The sequence below is a fragment of the Callorhinus ursinus genome, unplaced genomic scaffold, assembly GCF_003265705.2.
Source record: "Callorhinus ursinus isolate GAN/ISIS: 27379988/994484 unplaced genomic scaffold, GSC_fseal_2.0 scaffold55, whole genome shotgun sequence".
NCBI lineage: Eukaryota > Metazoa > Chordata > Mammalia > Carnivora > Otariidae > Callorhinus > Callorhinus ursinus.
In genome coordinates, this window is record NW_027397117.1 from 1,212,564 (window position 1) to 1,231,999 (window position 19,436).

The window sequence follows — 19,436 nt, forward strand, 5'->3', positions numbered from 1 at the left end:
TTCTATGACAGTATAAACCAAGGGGACGCAGCCTGCAGTGGGGGTGGGTGTGACTGAGGGCCGGCTGGTCAGGGAGGCCCTCTCAGAGGAGGCGGCACTTTTTTCGTGGTTATTTATTGAGTGAGTCACAACCCCCAGGAGAATATATGTCCTTGAGTTTGCCAGGTGACAGGTGACGGTGAGGGAGGTCTCAGGATCCAACCTTCAGAGGGAGCAAATGCGGAGGGGTCGGAAGTCCCTAGATTTGGGTTGTCTTGGGGGAAAAAAAAAAAAAGCCCCGAACTGGTGAGGTGGGAGACACCCCCTGGAGACTCCAGATTGCATTTGGAGAATTTCAAGGTAGGAAGGGATCTTTGAGTCTGGTGCATCTCAGCGCAGACTTTATAGAGGGGCAGGGACTCACTCAAGGCTCACAGATGGGCAGAGATGCATTGGAATGAACTAGAAACAAAGCAGCCAGAAATCCCTGTGTTTATCTTGCCTGACTGCATGTTTGCTCCCCTCAGGCCAAGTCAGCCTGGGCTGTCCTTGCGGGGGGCCACCCTGCACACATGCCCCAACGTCGGGATCTTGGTTGGGCCTGCAAAACCAAAGCAGCCTCATCTGACCTCTTAGATGCATCTGGGACGGGAGGTGGGGGGCAGCCGATGAAAGGATGGGCCCTGGGGTAGGTATGCAGTCGAGGGTGGGGAGCGGGCTTGTCCACTTCCTGGTGGTGCGAGCCAACTGGGGGCCCCGCTACCCACCAGCCGCACAGCTTGGGCAAGGACTCTCCTCATCCGCAAGATCATGGTATCAGGGGTCTGAGCTCCCAAGGGTTCGGCAAATATAAAGCCCTTACGTTCCTCTTCCTTTGCTGGGCCACTTTTGGCACCTGTAAAGCTAGGAATGCTGAGCTGGTCAGAGGCCTCAGGAGGGCTTCCTGGAGGAGAGGGCATTGGAGGTGAGGGTGGAGATGACTGGGCCTTAACTAGATAACAGAGGGAGAGAGAGAGAGAGGGAGGGCAGCCCTTAAGTGATGAGGGATGTGGTACATTGGAGATTTGGAAGGCCAGTATGGCTGGAAAGCAGGAGTGAGGGGCTCAAGAGTCACTGGGGAGGCTGGTAGAGGCCAGGCCAGAGCCCTCAGGGCTTGTGGGCCACAGTGTGGAGTTTGCTCTCCACTCCACGTGGACACTGCAGCACCTCAGAGTCTAGAGGGAGACAGGATGGAGGAGCATCTCCACCTTGGGGGGCATCAGGCCTCAGAGGCCAATCTTGTTTCTCTTCCTGCAATACCCACCCCGGGAGTCATTCAAGCCTTGGCAGTGGGGGTCACTCCCGGGTCTCTGTGGCTGCCACCCAGGACCTCATCCTTGGCCCTCCATGTTGCTGCCAAGGTACAAGGCTCCTGCCACCACCTGGATGGTGGGGTAAGCCCCATGTGGGGGTGCAGCCTCTGCTGGGGAACCCTAGGCAAGCCGGGTCCTCTCCAGGAGCTCAGTGTCCCCAAATGAGACTGGCCTCCAGGCTGTCAGAGGTTCGGCCAAGGCTGTAAACCCTGGGATTAGGGCTGTTTGTCTTCTGGTGGGGGTGGCCTGGGGGCTGTGCTGAGTTGAAAGGGATTGCTTCCTGGGCTGGGGGATGGGAATGGGTGGGAAGTCTCTCTGCCCCTTGGGAACAGTCTTGAAACAACAGCAGGTGGTACAGTTGCCCCCTTACCTCACAGAGGCGCTCAAGACTGTGTGTGTGCGTATTTGTACTTTCGTTGATTGATTGATTTTTTATTTGATTTTTGACAAGTTTAGTCTAAGGTGTATAGCGTGGTGTTTGGATATATGTACACATTGTGAAATGATTAACCACAATCAAACTAATGAACATATCCCCCACCTCCCATACTGACCATTTTTGTGTGTGTGGTGAGAGCCCTCGGGATCTCCTCTCTTAGCAAATTTCAGGTATACGATACGTCATTGTTAACGACAGTGATCGCATTGTTCGGTGGGTTTCTAGGCCTTACTGGTCTTATACCTAAAAGTTTGTACTCTCTTATCAAGATCTTCCTCTTTTCCCCACCTCCGAGCCTCTGGTAACCCCCATTCTACTCCGTGTTACTGTGAATGCCACTCTTTTGTTGTTGTTACTCCGTATACGAGATCATACGATTTTTGTCTTTCTGTGTCTGGTTTATTTCACTTAGCAGAATCCATGGTGTCACAAAGGGCAGGAGTTCCTTCTTTTTTACGACTGAATAGTCTTCCAGTGTGTATACGTGTGTGTGTACATATATCATTTCTTTATCCATTCATCTGTCGATGGACACTCAGTTTGCCCCATGTCTTGACTGACGTGGACAATGCTGCAGTGAGCATGGGGATGCAGATGTGTCTTTGAGCTACCGATTTGATTCCCTTTGGATAAAGACCCGAAGAAGGGCTGCTGGATCACGTGATCATTCTTCTTTCTAATAACCTGAGGACCCTCCCAACTGTTTTCCACAGTGGCTGCACCAATTGGCATTCCCACCAACAGCGCACGAAGGGCTCCCTCTTCCCCACATCCATGTGAATCCACGTATCTTTTGTCTTCTTGAGCGTAGCCATCCCAAGAGGTGTGAGGTGATAGCTCGTGACCTTGATTTACGTTTCCCTTCCTAGTTATTTATTGATGTGGCTGTAGTAGACGAGGTAGATGAGCTGGTGCTTGGGAGGACTTTGTGGTCTGGAGGGGCAATTGATATGGAATAGCTTCATTACCATGATTATAATTGAAAACAGTAGCTGTATTAGGGTTCTCCAGAGGAGCCGAACCAATAGGATATATGGAGGTATATAGAAAGAGGTTTATAGTAGGAACTGGCTCACGCAATTATGGAGGCTGAGCGGTCCCATAATGTGCCATCTGCAAGCTGGAGGCCCGGGAAAGCCTGTGCTGTGCTTCCAGGGGAGACCCGGGGTGTCGATGTTGTAATCCCTAGTTCAAGTCCCGAGACCCAAGAACCAGGAGTGCTGACGTCCAAGGGCAGGAGAAGATGGATGTCTCCGCTCCAAAAGAGAGTAAATGTGCCCTTTCTCTGTTCTCTTCAGGCCCTCAGTAGATTGGCTGATGCCCACCTGCATTGGTGAGGGCAGATTTTTTTTTTAAAGATTTTATTTATTTATTTATTTGAGAGAGAGCAAGAGCGAGCGGGAGAGAGAGCACGAGCAGGTGGGAGGGGCAGAGGGAGAGGGAGAAGCAGACTCCCCGCTGAGGAGGGAGCCTGACTCGGGACTCCATCCCAGGACTGCAGGATCATGACCTGAGCAGAAGGCAGACACCTAACCGACTGAGCCACCCAGGTGCCCAGAGGGCAGATTTTCTTAACTCAGCCTACCAATTCAGTGCTGGTCTCTTCTGGAAACCCTCACACATGTTTTACCAATTAGGGGGGCACCAGTTAGTCCAGTCTGGTGGAAACATATAAGTACCCATCACAGTAGCTAACATTTATTGCATTCCTACCTGGAAATTGTGTTCACCTTGAGATGCTGCTATAACAAAATGCCAGACTGGTGGCTTAAGCAATACACATGTACTCAGTAGACAGCTCTTGAGTTTGGACAGTCCAAGATCAAGGTTAGGGAGCAATTGGACCCCAGGTGCTGCTGCTCGGCATGTGAACTGCTTTGTCCAAATAGATTTGGGTCACCTGTTTGCAGCATCTACTAAAACAAAACCTATATCCATCCTGTGGGCCAGCAACGCTGCTCCTGGGAATATACTCCAGAGAAATGAAAACATGGGTTCACAGAGACTTGTACAGGAGTGCTCATCATGTCTTTCTCCATCCTGGTTCGAGACTAGAAGCAACCCAAATGGTCAATCAACAAGAAAATGAGCCAATTGGGGCCCATTTCTATAATGGAATATTATTTAGTAATAGAAAGGAACAAAATGCCCCTGCACTTAACAACACGGATGAACCTCAGGCTAAGGCTGAGTAAAAGAAGGTGGGCACAAACCAGTGCATGCTGCGAGGTTCTGTGTATATGAGATTCTAGAACGGGGGGGCAGGAGGGGAGGGGGAGAGAAATCAGAATGGATACGCCTGGGGGCAGGGTAGTCATTTTGGAGAGGGCACGGGTGACTTTGGAGTTGGGACCATTGGTTTAGACATAGGTAAAAGTTTATTAAGCTAAACACTAGATTTATCTATTTTGCTGCATGTACATTATATTTTAATAAAAAAGAAAAAAACCCACTTTAATGTGAGGTGTGAATTCGGTGCTTCACTTCATAGCACTTACTGTGGCCCGTGGTCGTCCGTTCGTTCATGTGTGTGGTTCTGTGGCCGAGCAGAGCTGTGCCCGCCTTCTTCATGCTTGTGTTCCCATTGTCTGGCACCCAGCAGGCTCTCAGTGTGTACCTGCTGAGTGCACGCATGAGCGTTGGGTTCAAAGCAAGCTCTGGGCAAGGAGCTGTGGGAGGGCTCAGCAGGGAGCCTGTGGACTCTGGCCAGGAGCGGGGGTGCTTCACAGAGGAGGATGACAGGTGAGTCACACCCTGAAAGCTCTTGGGAATTTTCTCAGGCAGAGTAAAGGAGGAAGGGCAGGTAGGCAGAGGAGCCTGCACGTGCAAAGGCCCAGGGGCAGGAAGAGCAGGTTGTGCTGTGGTGGTAGGGGGTTGGCTGGGGGTGGCAGGAGGAAAGGAGCGTAGAAAGGTAGGCAGGGCCTTCTTTACTGACTTAAAGAGCTTAGTCCTTAGTCTATGGGAGCCGTGGGAGTTTTTTGAGAGAGGGCAGTCACAAAATCGGATCTACATTTTAGAAAGAACACCGGGTTTGTAGACTGGATCCCAGGGGATGGGCTGGGAGTTCTTCATGAAGTGTAGGAGGGGAAAGCCCAGCCTGGGCCAGGCTTCGAATACTGCCTGTTGCCCAGGGCACTCAGGGGAGACCTGAGGGGTCTGCCAGGCTGAGCCCGGGCCCTCAGGGCTGGCGAAGCAGCGCCACCTACTGGTCCCAGAGTGGGGCAGGTCAGCCCATGGCTCTCTGAATGAGGGGCAGTAAGGGACCTTTCTGGAGGACAAGCTTTCCCTCTGCTTTAAAGCCCGAGATCAGGATCTGGTGCAGATGTAGGGAGGGAAAATATTCCCTTGTGCCGAACAAACACAAATTAGTATTGGTAGGTTCTGCCAATTCTGTCTCTGTTTGGATCCTAGTCCCATTACATTCTGGAAGTGTGACCTTGAGAAAGTTGCTTAACTTCTCTGTTATGAGTCAGCACATGGACAACACTCAGAACAGTGCCTGGTGCGTGGTGAATACTCAAAGCTCTTATGATACCTGTTCTTATTTCCATCATCATCATCATTCAGGGCGTGGATGGAGGGATGCCTGGTGCATTTGCCTGGCTCAGGGGCCGGAGGGGGAGGGACAGCCGATGGCTCACGGGGCCGGAGAGCGGCCATGTGAGCAGGACAAGGGCCTGCACGCATGGCTGAGCAGTCAGACCCTCCTGACCGCAGCGGGGACGGCTGAAGGGCGTGGGCCGAGAGGAATGAGGTCAGATCTGCATTTTGCGAAACCAGCATCTGTGCACGCTTCCTGCTCTGGGCGCCTCGCACACGCACCCTCTCAGCGAGCCTCACGCCCTGCAGCCTAGTCTCTGTGGTGTCCTCATAAGTAATGCGTGCAAGTCCATATCGTGAGTTAGGGGCAGTGCCCAAAGCCCACAGTCCAGGGCCCCATCCACCCCATGGTGCTGAGGTTACAGGAGGCACCCATCCATAGCATCGGCTGCCCTTGGCAGGATGCGAGCTGCAAGACACTTGACCCTTTCCCTGCCCTGCACGTGTGCCCCAGGTGGGGCTTCCATAGCCTTTCTGCTCCCTTTCAGCCGGAGTGACATCTTGTTCCAGGAATCAGTGAAAAAACTGGCGTCTTTTATCTAAATTAAAGCTCCCTCCCTCTCCTAGCTGGGCCTGCTTCCGGCTGGGAGATCTGCAGCAGGAAGGCGGTGTGAGGGTGTGAGCGTGTGAATGAGTGCCTGTGAGTGTTGAGTGTGTGAAAGCACGTGAGCGTGTGTGCATGGGAGCACATGTGCGTGTGTGAGCATGAAAGCACGGGAGCCCGTAGGTGCACGCAGGAGGGTGTGTGTGTGACTGTGTGCGTGTGTGCTTATTATCACCTGTTTATTATCTATGTGTGCTCCTCGGACCCAGGCTCAGCAGCCCCGATGGCCCACCAGGCCACTTGCCATGGGGTGACGATGGGACACAGTTCCTCTGTCTGCCCTGCCCCCTCTGGCCTGCCGCAGAGCTTCCTGGGGAGCAGTCGAGGGTCTAAAGATCTGGGTCCACTGTCCTGGTCCCAGCGTGGACGTCTCTCCGTGCAGACTCCTGGCTTCTCACTCGAAATTTCCTGCCCCTGGCCGCACACAGCCTCATGCCCCGCTTAGATCTCCAGGGGGAAGCTGGTTTGCCAGAATGTTCATGAAACATGAGCGAGAGGACTTTTTTTTTTTTTTTTTTGGTAAAAGAGAAATTAGTGTAACAGGATTGTTCAGATCGAGTGCAGTATTTCTGAAATTCGAGACGTGACTCGTGTGTTTTCCTGTCAACGGGGCATCTTGAAACGTCACTCCTGCTGCTACCAATTAATTCATAATTTTCCCATTCCCCGATTAAGTTGCTTGGTGTCAGCAGATTCGGATTTTGTGCAGTCACTTAGCTTAGCTTTGCTCTCAGGAGGAAGATGTGCAAACGTGATCAAGCAGCGAAGTCATAATGATGCATGCAAATCGAATAATAAAGCCAAGTGTATCCTCCTTGTGAGATTGGGTCCTATGTTTATGTGTGTATGTGTGTATTGGGGTATGATAAACATTCCATGTTAAGTTAGTTTCAGGCGTATAGTATTTGATTTGATATTTATATGTATTGCAAAATGATCACCACAATACGTCTAGTTAGTATCTGTCACCACACACAGTTACAAAAATTGTTTTTCTTGTGATGAGCACTTGAAGATCTACTCTCTTAGCCATTTTTATATATGCCACTCAGTCTTATTAACTATAGTCCCATGCTGTACATCACATCCCAAGACCTTTACATTTTATTTTATATCTGGAAGTTTCTGCCTTTTGATCCCCCCTTCTCCCATTATGCCTGCCCCTACCTCCCGACGCTGGCAACCATCAGTCTATCTGTATCTATGACCTCGGTTGTTTTTTCCTTAGATGCCACATATAAGGGAGATCATCTAGTATTTGTCTTTCTCTGTCTGACTTATTTCACTTAGCATAATGCCCTCACGCTTCATCCATTGCTGTCGCAAATGGCAAGATTTCTTCCCTTTTTATGGCTCCGTAATAGTCCATTGTGTACATACATCACATTTTCTTATCCGTTCCTCTGTCGATGGACACTTAAGTTGTTTCCATGTGTTGGCTATTGTAAGTAAGGCTACGATGCCCATGGGGGCACAGATCTCTTTTTGAATTAGTGTTTTCGTTTTCTTTGGATCAGTCTCCAGAAGTGGAATTGCTGGATCAAATAGGAGTCCTATTTTTTCTTTTTTAAAAGATTTTTTATTTTTTATTAGAGAGAGAGTGCAAGCAGGGGGAGCGGCAGGTAGAGGGAGAGGGAGAAGCAGGCCTCCCGCCGAGCAGGGAGCCCGATGTGGGGCTCGATCCCAGGACCCTGGAATCATGACCTGGGCCGAAGGCAGCTGCTTAACCGACTGAGCCACCCAGGCGCCCCGGGAGTCCTATTTTTAATTTTTTGAGGAACTGCCGTACCATTTCCCACAGTGGCTGCACCAGTTTGCATTCCCTCCAACACTGCATGAGGTTTCCCCTTTGTCCACATTGTCGCCCACACCTGTTGTTTCTTGTGTTGTTGATGGTAGCCATTCAGACAGGTGTGAGGTGATAGCTCATGGTGGTGTGGTCACACATCTTATGTCTCGGAGTTTTGTAAAATAGTGTCAAGCTTTTTTCAAGAAAAATATCAAAACTGCAGGAGTGTGAAACCTGGCCCCGGAATCCACAGCAGTTTGCAGGGGAATAGGGTCCCACAGTGGGGCTGCCAGTTTTCATTGGTGTGTCTCGCTCATCTGTGAGGCTGTGATTTTCTCGAAGGCGGGACTCAGTTCTGTCAGTCTGTGACCACAGTATCCCATGTAGTTGGCGCTTCATAGGTGTTCATTGGATGAATCAGCCAAAGGAGATGATTGGGACAAAGTGTTAGAGTTCAGGAACTTTTGGGCGGTTGGAAGTTGAAGACGTCCTAACGATAATTTTCTTTTCCTTCTTCATCATCTTGGTCAACGTCTTAGCTCAGGCTGCCACAGCAAAATATCACAGACTGGGGGGTTTCAACAACAGAAGTGTGTTTTCTCAGATGGTCACCTTCTCACTGGGTCCTCACACGGCCTCTCCTCCGTGTGTGCATGAGCTCAGAGATCTCTTTCTCTGTCTTCCTCTTCTTATAAGGCCACCAGCTCTGACGGATTAGGGCCCCACCCTGATGACCTCATTAAACTGTAATTACCTCCTAAAGACCCTCTATGCAAATAGAGACACATGTTGGGGGGGGGGACAAGTCTTCAACATACGGATTCAGGGGACACAGTTCAATCCATGGCAGACATTTTCCCACCCTCGGTGGCCCTGCTTGGAAACTTGCCGGAAGGCAGAGCTGGGAGGGACTTTATAATGCATCCAGCACAGAGAGGGGTGGTCACTTGCCCAGGGCTCCACAGCCAGTGGGCACAGAGCCGGGATAACGGGCTCCACTACCCAGGTGGCTCCCAGAGCCCTGGGCTGCGTGCTCTCTGTAGAAGTGGGATGGGACTTGGGGTGGGTGGGCAGGTGGATGGGTGCTCACACTATCCTGATGCTGCCCTTGTGTTAGTTACAGAACTCTGATCAGACCCACATACAGAGTGTCCTACCGCACGGTGACGGCGCTGGAATGGAGATGCTGTCCTGGCTTCACCGGGAGCAACTGTGAGGAGGGTGAGTCTGCCGGGGTGTGGGGGGCCGGGGGTCAGGGGCCAAGGGCTGGGGCACAGGGTGCAGGGGGACGGGGCACCGGCAGGACTGGGCTGCGGAGTCTCTGGGGGTTGCTGCCACCTGCCACGGGCACGGAGGTGGGGACCCTGTGTGCATTGATTGGGTGGAGGAGAATCATGAGTCCTGGCCTGGGGGAGGGGATTCAGTTTACAGCCTCTCTCTTCCGCTCTGGATCGCACTCACCCGGGAAGGGGGGCAGGCAGAGAAGGCTCCCAGGGTCTCTGTTCGCCAGCCTTGGAGCCACGTCTGTTGTCCAATGAGGCACACGGATCTGGTGGGCAGCGGACTGATTGTCCTGCCCTTCTGTGTGGCTGGAGCCCTGGGGGAGGATGGGAGGACAGGGCCTAGAGCTGGGGCCTTCCTTCTGAGCCTCTGGACCCGGTCCCAGCCTGCCTCTGGAGCCCGGTGGGGCCAGGGAGGGCCCGAAGCAAATCCCAGCTGTGCTCATGGCCAGGGAAAGCAGGTCCTGCTGGACCAACAGATTTGCAGCCCATCTCGTTCCCAGGGCTAGCTGGTCGGCCCGGAGGCTCACGGGTCAGGGTTGTATTTGGAAACGGTAATTTTCCATGACATGGACGTTCTGATCAAATTATTTTCCTTCATCTTTTTTTCAATTACCTAACTTGCTGACTTTTGTTTTATGGATATGCTTTTATAAATTAGGTGATTATAAAGTTATAATAAGTTATAATATGTTAGGTATATTTTTTTATTGAAAACTGCCTAAAATGCTTTGGGTTACAAATAATAACAGGATAATTACAGAACAGTACAAATAATGATGATGCTTCAGTGGGCCTGTGGCCCAAAGCAGAGCTGAAGGAAGGGTCTGGAATGGAAAAGGGTCCAGTGGTGCCGCCCTTCCTGACTTAGAAGGCGCCTGATCCTGGGAGGCTTTTGCTCAGCGCTGGGAAAGCTTTGGGGGCACTTTTCTCAGCTCCCAGAGCCTCTGAGCTCCCCCCGACCCCACCCTTGCCTCAGCTGACTATAATCATGGGTTTTCATGTTTGCCCACCCCCCGCCTCCAACTACCACTCGCCACCCTGCAGATTGTTTCTTCTAAGGGTAACTGAGCCCAGCCCAAATAGGGCCCCTTCCTCCCTCCCCTGGAAACCACTGAGTGCTGAAGCATGGACGGTTTTTCTTCTCTCCTCATGTTCTCATTATTAAAGGAACAATCCAGTAAACGAAGTGTAAGTCTCAGATGTCTGAGTCATAAACCTCACGCAGATAGATAAAGGGCACATTGATCAAACTCATTGAGCGAGTGATTCAAAAGGGGGATTCGAGACACTGAGATAGATGCAGACTGGGGAGCCCAAGGCCGCCCTTAGGTCTGATAATTCGCTGGAAGAACCCCCAGAGCCAAAAAGCTATTGTGCTCACGCTTATGGTTTATTATGATGAAAGGGACGGATTCAAATCCTCCAAGGGAAGAAACCCATGAGACAGAGTCCAGGAGGGTTCCACACACACAGAGCTGCCAGGTGTCCCCTCCCAGCTGAGGCAGGGATAGCGATGAACTCCTCCCCTCACATGTAAAACACATGGACAAAAATGTGACCAGACGCTGGCAGGAGCCTCCCCCTGCGTCTCCCCCAGGAGCAATGGTTCCCTATTTGCTAATTCAGGACCACTGTGACTTTATAGATCACAGCTACCATGAATAAGCAGAGTGAATCGTGTCTAAGTATCTAGAACTATAGGGATGTATCTAGAAATGTTTTCTTCTTATTGCAAAAGTTAAGTCTGTGTTCGGTGTAGAAAAGGTGAAGACAGGCAGAATCACACCTCTCAAGGTTGACCTTGAGTCTCACTTGGGTGAAAAGCTTCCAGACCTTTTTTTCTGTGCTTTCATACGGTTGTACTATTTTGATAACTTTCTTTTTCAAATAAGTGACCATGAATGTTTCTCCATGTCAATAGATAGCTTTCGGTAGCATTATTTTTAGTGGCTGCAAAATTTGGGTATATACTTTATTAACTAAACCCCCACTGCAAGATATTTAAGTTGCTCCCAAGTTTTAAATTATTGATGACATTACTCCAGACATCCTTTTTTTTTTTCCTGACATAAAATTTACATACTCTGAGATGCACCTATCTTAAGTGTACACTTTGATGAGTTTTGATACGTGTACACGTTTCTATCACTTTCTGGAAAGTTCTCACCCCTTAGCAGCCACTGTCCTGATTTCTATCATCATAGATCAGTTTTACTTATTCTTGAACTTCATATAAATGGAACCATATAATATATACTCCTGTGCATGGTTTCTTTCAATTTTCAATAAATCTTTGAGATTTATTCATATTGTGATACTTATATCATCAGTACTTTACTCATTTTTATTGCTGGGTATCATTCCATTGAGTAAATAGCCACAATTTTATTTGTGCATTGTCCTGTGGATAAATCTTTGGGTCATTTCTGGTTTGGGGCTTTAAGAATAAAACTTCTGTGAACGTTCTTGTAATGTCTTTCTCTGGACATCTGTTTTTATTTCCCTTGGGTTAATCCCTACAAGTGGAATTGCTAGGCCAGGTTGTATGTTTAACTTTATAGGAAAGAGCCAAACTGTTTCCCAAAGTGGCTTTACCAGGTTACACTCCCACCAGCAAAGTATGTTCCAGTTGCTTCACATCGTTGCTAACATTTGGTGTTGTCAGTCTTTTTCATTTCAGCCAGTCTAGTGGGTGTGAAATGCTCTCTCATTGTGAGTTTAGTTTGAACTTCTCTGTTGACTAATGATATTGGACCTCTTTTTGTATGTCTATCTGACATACTTACCGGTCATTCTTACATCTTCTTTTGTAAATTGTCTGTTCAAGACTTTTGCTCATTTTTGATTGGGTTGTTTTACTTGATAAGAAGTAGCCAAATTGTATTCCAAAGAGGTTTTAATGTTTTACACAAGCAAGGTGTGTTCCAGTTGCTCCACATTCTTGCCAATATTTGGTGTGTTTTAATTTTAGCTGTGCTAGTGGGAATGAAATGAAATGCAATTTCTTCTTTTTTAAGACTACTTTGACCACTCTAGTTCCTTTGCATCTCCATAAAAACTTTGCACCACTTAACAGTGTCTGGAAAAAAAAAAAAAGTATGTTGTCATGGGGGGTAGGATTGTGATGAGTTTATAGACCAGTTTGGGGAGAATAGATATCTTAATAATGAGTCTTCTGATTCATGAACATGGTATAGCTCTCCATTTATTTAGGTATTTAATTTCAGCTTCCAGAGTAGAGGTATTGCTTATCTCTTATTAAATTTATTTCTAAGTATTTCTAAGTCTTTTAAGTTTTGGTGCTTTTTAAAAAATGGGATTGCCTTTTAAATTTTCATTTCGTAATTATTTTTCTGCTAGCATATAGAAATATATTTGATTTTTAATATTGACTTCATATGTAAAAACCATGCTAAATTCATTTATTAGTTCTAGTAGCTTATTTTTTCATTTCTTTGGATTTTCTACATAAACTGTTATGTCTTCTGTGAATAAAGACATGTTTGCTTCTTCCTTTCAACTATTAATGCATTTTATTTGATTTTTCTTGCTTTATTGGACTGGCTAGAACTTCTGATAAGATGTTTAACAGAAGTGGTGAGAACAGATATAATTGCCTTGTTTCTGATCATGGCAGTGGGGGGGAAGTTCTCCATTTCACTGTGAAGTATGTTGTTAGCAGTATATTTTCTCATATATGCCATGTATCAGATGAGGATAGTCACTTTTAGCCTGAGTTTGTTGAGATTACTCATCAGGAATGGTGCCGAATCTTGTCAAATGCTTTTTCTGCTTTTATACTGAGGTGATCATTTTTTTTAATCCTTTATTTTGTTAATGTGACAAATTACATTGACTTGGAATACTAAACCGACCCTTCATTCTTAGGAATAACATTATTATTACAGGGATCAACCACCTTTGGATGTATTATTAATTTTTCTATTTCTCTATTTGATATTTATCTGTAATTTTCTCTTCTTGTAATGTCTGCCAGTTTTTGGTGATGGGAGTTATGCTGTTCTCATAAAAAGAAATGGGAAAATTTCCCTCCTTCTCTATTTTCTAAAAGCATTTTTTTTTGTAAAGTTGGTATTACTTTTTCCTTAAATGTTTGATGGAATTCACAGTGAAACCATGCGGACCTGTAGTTTCTTTGTGAGGAAGTTTTTTTGTTTGTTTGTTTCTTTAGAGAGAGAGTGTGCATGCTCAAGCAGTGGGGACAGGTGAGATAGAGAATCCCAAGCAGGGCTCCACGCTGGGCATGGAGCCCGACACAGGGCTTGATCTCATGACCCTGAGATTACGCACGACCTGAGCCGAAATCAAGAGTCTGTGCTTAACTGACTGAGTTACCCAGGGACCCCTGTGGGGAAGATTTTGATAACAATTTTTTTTTTAACAGACATAAGGCTATCTGTGTGTTCTATTTCTTTTTTCTTTAAAGATTTATTTATTTTAGTGGGGGGAGGGGCAGAGGGAGAGGGACAGAGGGAATATCCAGCAGATTCCCTGCTGAGCCCAACACAGAGCCTGATCCATAACCCTGAGATGAGACCCTCAGCCAAAATCAAAAGTCAAATGCTTAACTGACTGAGCCACCCAGGTGCCCCGATGTTCTCTATATCTTAATTTAATAATTATCTGCGCATTTAAAAAATCAAATTTACTAAGGTTTAATTGATGTACAACTTATTATATACATATAATTTACACACACCAGATGTGTACAGATCAATAAATGTAGACTGAATGGGTAATTTTCTACGTAGTTCTTGTCTCTATGGTATTTTGTCCACCAAATTTGCCTCAGCCTTCCTGAACTCAGATTTCTGTCTCTTCAACTCAGAGAGATTGCCACGTTCTACTTAGCCTTCCCTCCGTGAGCTCTGGTCCAGAGGTGTCTCTAGGAATTGCCTTGTTTGTTCTGGACTGCCTCCTGTCTAGTGTCTACAAATATTTGTGCCATGAATTTTGTCCAATTATCTAGTTATTTATGGTGGGAGAGCAAGTTCAGTAGGAGTTAATCTATCATTACTGGAAGCAGAAATTGTGCCTTTTCCTTTATTAAATTTTTCTTTATAGTTCTCTGTATTATTTCTTAGTAGTTTTAAAAACAGTATGCTTCCACTTATCCACGCCACTATCCTTTGTGCTATTGTCGTCTTTTGTTTACAATCTAAATCTGTGAAGAACCTCCCAATTCAATATTATAATTTTCTCATTAAACAGATTATGTTTTTAAAAAGGAAGGGAAGGATCATTTCCAGTGATCTTTCTTCCTCCTAGAGCTCTGAGCCTCCATCCAGTATCCCTTTTCTTTCAGCATGTCTTCTAGTGCAGGTCTGCTTGCCGTGAATTTTCTCTACTTAAAAAAATTTTTTTACTTTCTATTTTGCCTTACCTTATTTTTAATAATCAATCAATGAATTGATTTGTGGCAAAATACACATAACCTAAAATTTACCATTTTAGCCATTTTGAAGTATATAATTCGGTGGTGCTAAGTCCATTCACAAGGTTTTGCACAAACATCACCACTGTCTAGTTGCAGAACTTTTTTATCCCCCCAAAAGGGAAACCCTATACCCTTTAAGCAGTCATTCCTCATTCCCTCCTTCCTTTAGCCCTTGGCAACCACAAATCTGCTTGCTGTGTCTATCGATTTGCCTATTCTGGATATTTCATAGACATAGAATCATGCAACATGTGGCCTTTTGTGCCTGACTTCTTTTACTTAGCACGATGCTTTGAAGCTTCATCCAAATTGTGGGATATATCAGAATAATGAATAATATTCCATTATATGGATATACCACATTTTGTTTATTCATTCATCAGTTGATGGACAGTTGGGTTGTTTCCACCTTTTGGCTGTTGTGAATAGTGCTGCTGTGAACGTTCATGTACAAGTTTGTTTGAAGACTTGTTTTCGATTCCTTTTGATTTTTACTTAGGATCGGTATTTCTAAGTCATATGGTAATTCTGTGTTTACCTGGTTGAGGAGTTGCAAAACTTTTTCGTAGTGGCTACACCATTTTACATTCTCACCAGTGTTGTACAAGGGTTACCACTTTCTTCACATCATCTCCAATACTCCACGTTTTGAATAATATTTTCATTGAGTTCATAATTCTAGGTGTATTTTTTTCTTTCAGTGCTTGAAAACAGATTGATTATTCCATTGTCTTTTGGCATCCATCGTTTCTGGTGAGAGGTCTGCTGTATTCGTTTTGTTGTTTCCCTTCTAGAATGTGTCTTTTCTCCCCTTCTGGTTGTTTTCCAAGATTTTTCTTTATCCTTGCCTTTCAGCAGTTTGACTAGGATGTTATCAGGTCAGATTGTCTTAATTCTACTTGTGCTTCTTTGAGCATCTTGAATCTATAAACCCATGTGTTTTTGTTGTTGTTATTGTTGTTGTTGCTTGTGTTTATCTTGTTGGGAAAATTCTCTTCATTGTTTTTCAAATATTTTTTCTTCCCTATTCTCTCTTCTCTTGAGGGTCCATTTGCTCACATGTTAGATTGCTTGATTGAGGTTCTGCTTTTTCCCCTCTGTTCTTCAGTCTAGATAATTTCTATTGATCTGTCCTCAAGTTCATTGTCTCTTCTGACATCTACAATCTTCTGTTAAGCCCATTTTGGATAATGTCTTTTCAGTTCTAGAATTTCCATTTCTGTGTGTGTTTGGCTTATAGTTCCCTGATAAGATTTCTCCATCTAGTCACTTATTATGATCATAATTTATTTTATATGCTAGACCTTATATATCATAGCTACTTTTTAAGTTCTTGTCTTCTGTTTCCAAATCTGGGTCATCTTAGGGTTTATTTGTGTTGCCACTTTTCTCTTGACTTGGGACACAACTGCTTCTGTCTTTCTTTTTTTCCACGTTAATAACTTTTGCCTATATGTTGGACACTTTGAATGATATGTTGTAGAGATGCCCATTTCCTTGAAGAATGTCAATTTTTGTGCTAGCAAACGGTTAAATTACTGTAAGTTTGTGAAGGCTTGGTTTTTATACTTTATTGGATGGGTATGTCAATCCCTTAGACCTGGGATATAGTTTTTACTCCTAAGGCTTGGTCTTTCTGTGGTTTCAAAGGCAAGGCCTAGGTGGAGAGACTCATGCTCCAAACTCGGAGACACTCAAGCTCTAAATCATCTTCCTCCTCTTGGGCGGCAGCTGATATCTCTGCTCAGCTTTTGTAGCCTTCCCTCTGTTGGTTTTTGCTGCTCTCACTGGAATCTTTCCTACACATGCACAATTCAGGGGTCAGCCAAGGACTTCAGGGGAGTTTGTACACAGAGTTTGGGGCTCTCTGCTCTATGTAGCTTGTTCCTTATTAGATTTCTTCCTTCAGTTTCCAGGTCCTCTGGCAGACTTAAACCTAAACAACTTCAGTTTTTGACTTATGTTCTGGCCACCCTGCGCTGCTGAACTAAATTTGGCCCTCAGGGGGAAAAGCCATGATATGTAACAAGTTCTGTTCTCTTTTTGCAAGGGTCGAATCCCTTCAGTTTCTGCTGGATTTTTGTTGCTCTCAAGGGTCCTCAAATAATCATTTAAAGAATTATCTAGAGCTTATAATTTTTACCTCAAGTAGAGTTAGTCTGATACAAGCTACTCCATCATTTTGGAACGGAAACTTTGTGAACATCTTTTCGACTCGATCTTTGTCAACACCTTTAATAATTTCCTTAGGATAAATGCCTGTACAGAATTATTGGGGTATCTATGAGGGATATACATTGTGTAAAGGCTTTTGAATCATATTGCCAAATTAGCCCCTAGAAAGGTTGCTGATTATGCTGCTGTGGGCGGATCGAGAGATTCTGGAGGGCAGAGGGTGTTGCCATTATCTGTGGCTTTTATGGTGCCCAGCACAGGGCCTGGCACTTAGTTGGGGTTCTTTCAAGGACTCTACCCCCAGGACATGATCTGGGACATGATCAAAGGAGTCAGCATTAAGCATGGGATACAGGACCATTAATTCACCTCTAGATTTAATTTAAAGAGTAGTTCCTTGGGGCGCCTGGGTGGCTCAGTCCGCTTGCGCATCCGACTCTTGGTTTTGGCTCAGGTCATGATTTCAGGGTTGTGAGATCGAGGCCCACGTGGGGCTCCGTGCTCAGCAGGGAGTCTGCTGGAGATTCTCTCCCCCCTGCTCTCGCTCTCTCTCTCTTAAATAAATAAATGAATCTTAAAAAAAAACAAAAGGGAGATCCTTAAGCTACATTCCACCTGGAGATGTCCCTCCAGTTAGCTCCCTTGGCAGACATCGGAGATGACATCATCACCTTTACCAACATCATATATCATGCCATTATTTCTTACCTTTGAAATGGTACTTTACTCTCTAGAAAGTCCTTTTGGTCATGCTGCTCTATGTTTCCATGGTATAGATGCTGTGGACTGAATGTTTTTGTCCCCCTACCCCCCAAATGTGTACATTGAAACCTATTCCCCAATTTGACGGTGTTAAGAGGAGGGGCCTTTGGGGGGTGATTAGGTCATGAGGGTGGAGCCCTCACGAATGGGATTAGTGCCCTCATAAAAGTCCCAGAGAACATTCCTTCCCCTTCTGCCATATGAGGACACAGTGAACCGGGAAGCTGGCCCTCACTAACACCAGATCTGCTGGCACCTTAATATTGGGCTTACCAGCTTCCAGAACAGTAAGAAGTAAATGCATGTTGCTTATAAGTAGCCCTCCCCACCCCCACAGCGTATAGCACTTTGTTATAGCAGCCCAAATGGACTAAGACAGACGCAGAGACTGCGGCTCAGAGATGTGAAGAGACTTGGCCAAGGTCATCCAGCTGAGCAGTGGCTGATGCAGAACTAGAACCTGGGTCTTTTGCTCCTGAATAAGAGCTCTTTTCCTGTAAGCCACCTGGGACCTTCCAGGTCTTGGGAACTCCTACTCCAAGTTTTTCTAACACAAGGCACAGGTCAGCTGGGTTCTTGGCCGGCTTCTTTCCGGAATACCTAAGGTGGCCTGGTCCCTGGTGTTTTCGAGGCCAGGTCTCACATGGTGTCGTGGAGGACATTTGCCACAAAGTTGATACAGACTCAACACGATGCGTTGAACTCAAACAGGGGATTTTTCCTTTTGTTTTGTTTTGTTTTGTTTTGTTTTGTTTTGTTTGCTTCAGCTGGAGTCAGAGCCAGGACAGGAAATGAACCCCCTGTGCTTCCATATGGGCAACGGCAGGCCCAGGGCGAGGCGGCTTAGCTAGTCCATCCAAGCATTGAGCTGATTGATTTGAGTCCAAGATGGTGCTGACATTTCACCCCTGGCACGAGCTCTGTGTATGAGTGTGTTTGTGTTTTGAATGGCTGAGGGTTCAAAGCCAGAAGGCACTCTCTTGGGAGGAGGCTATAGCCTCCCAGCCAGTCTGCAGAGCTCAGCATTTTAGGGAAACGATTCTCAGCGAGTCTGATGGTGTTTCTGAAACTTGCCTCCCATGGCTGCCATTAAAGGGAGGGACAAGCCAGTGGGGCCATTTTTTTCAAATTAACGGAGTACCTGGGAGGTTCTAGGCACTGTGCTAGGGGCTTGGGTCACGCTGATGAAAAGGGGACCTCAGGAGTTCCCAGCTCCCCAGCTCCCAGATGTGGCGTGGAGGCCAGGGGAGTGGGCAAATAATCCTAATGCTGGGAAATGAGGCTTTTGCTAAAGGTAGTTTGCTTTGCTGTGAGACCCACAGGAGGTAAGAATTGGGGAGGGGCCTTCCTCTAGCTCGAGGCCTGACCCTCTGGATCCAACCTGGCTCTCGTGCCACTGCGATCGTCTCTCTTGTAGGCTCCGTCTTTTTCTCACCCACTGGTTCCTTCCCATCAGTACACGAACACATCAAGTATGTCTTATCTTTCAGAAAACAATGTCGTTGAATCTGCATCAACCTTTAGCCACCACCCCGTCTTGAGCTCATTTTCTCTTTTTTATTTTTAAGGTTCATTTACTTAGAGAAAGAGAGAGCATGCGAGTGGGTGGGGGTGGGGGAGGGACAGAGGGGGAGGGAGAGAGAGAGAATCTTAAGCAGACTCTACGCTGAGCCTGGAGCCCGACGCGGGACTCGATCTCACGGCCCTGAGATCATGACCTGAGCCGAAACCAAGAGTTGGAAGCTCTTGGCCACCCAGGCGCCCCTTGAGTTTCCTTTCTTGGCCGAGCTTTTTGGAAGAATTGACTGCCTTCCCTGAATCGTGCTTCCTTGCGTCTAGGGCCTTCTGCAACCTGCGAGGTCAGGCTTCTGCCTCACTTATCTCTCAGAGACTCTTCTCACTGAGTGACCTCTGCGCAGGTGATGTCCTTGTCACGTTTATTTCTACTTCCCCAGCCACTGGCAAAGAGCGGGAACCTGATCTGTTTCTTGAACC

General features: G+C 46.5%; 1 protein-coding gene across 3 annotated transcripts in view; it reads left to right on the forward strand.

Annotated features, from left to right (window-relative positions):
* The window catches only part of COL26A1 (collagen type XXVI alpha 1 chain), a 140,578-nt gene that overhangs the window by 48,423 nt on the left and 72,719 nt on the right, over nt 1–19,436 (forward strand). For 2 of the 3 annotated variants that reach the window (XM_025864737.2, XM_073884196.1), the window contains exon 3: nt 8,881–8,984. In XM_025864737.2, the coding sequence (XP_025720522.1) occupies nt 8,881–8,984 (104 nt within the window). The remainder of the gene's footprint in view (nt 1–8,880; nt 8,985–19,436) is intronic. The other variant, XM_025864736.2, reaches the window with a different exon arrangement.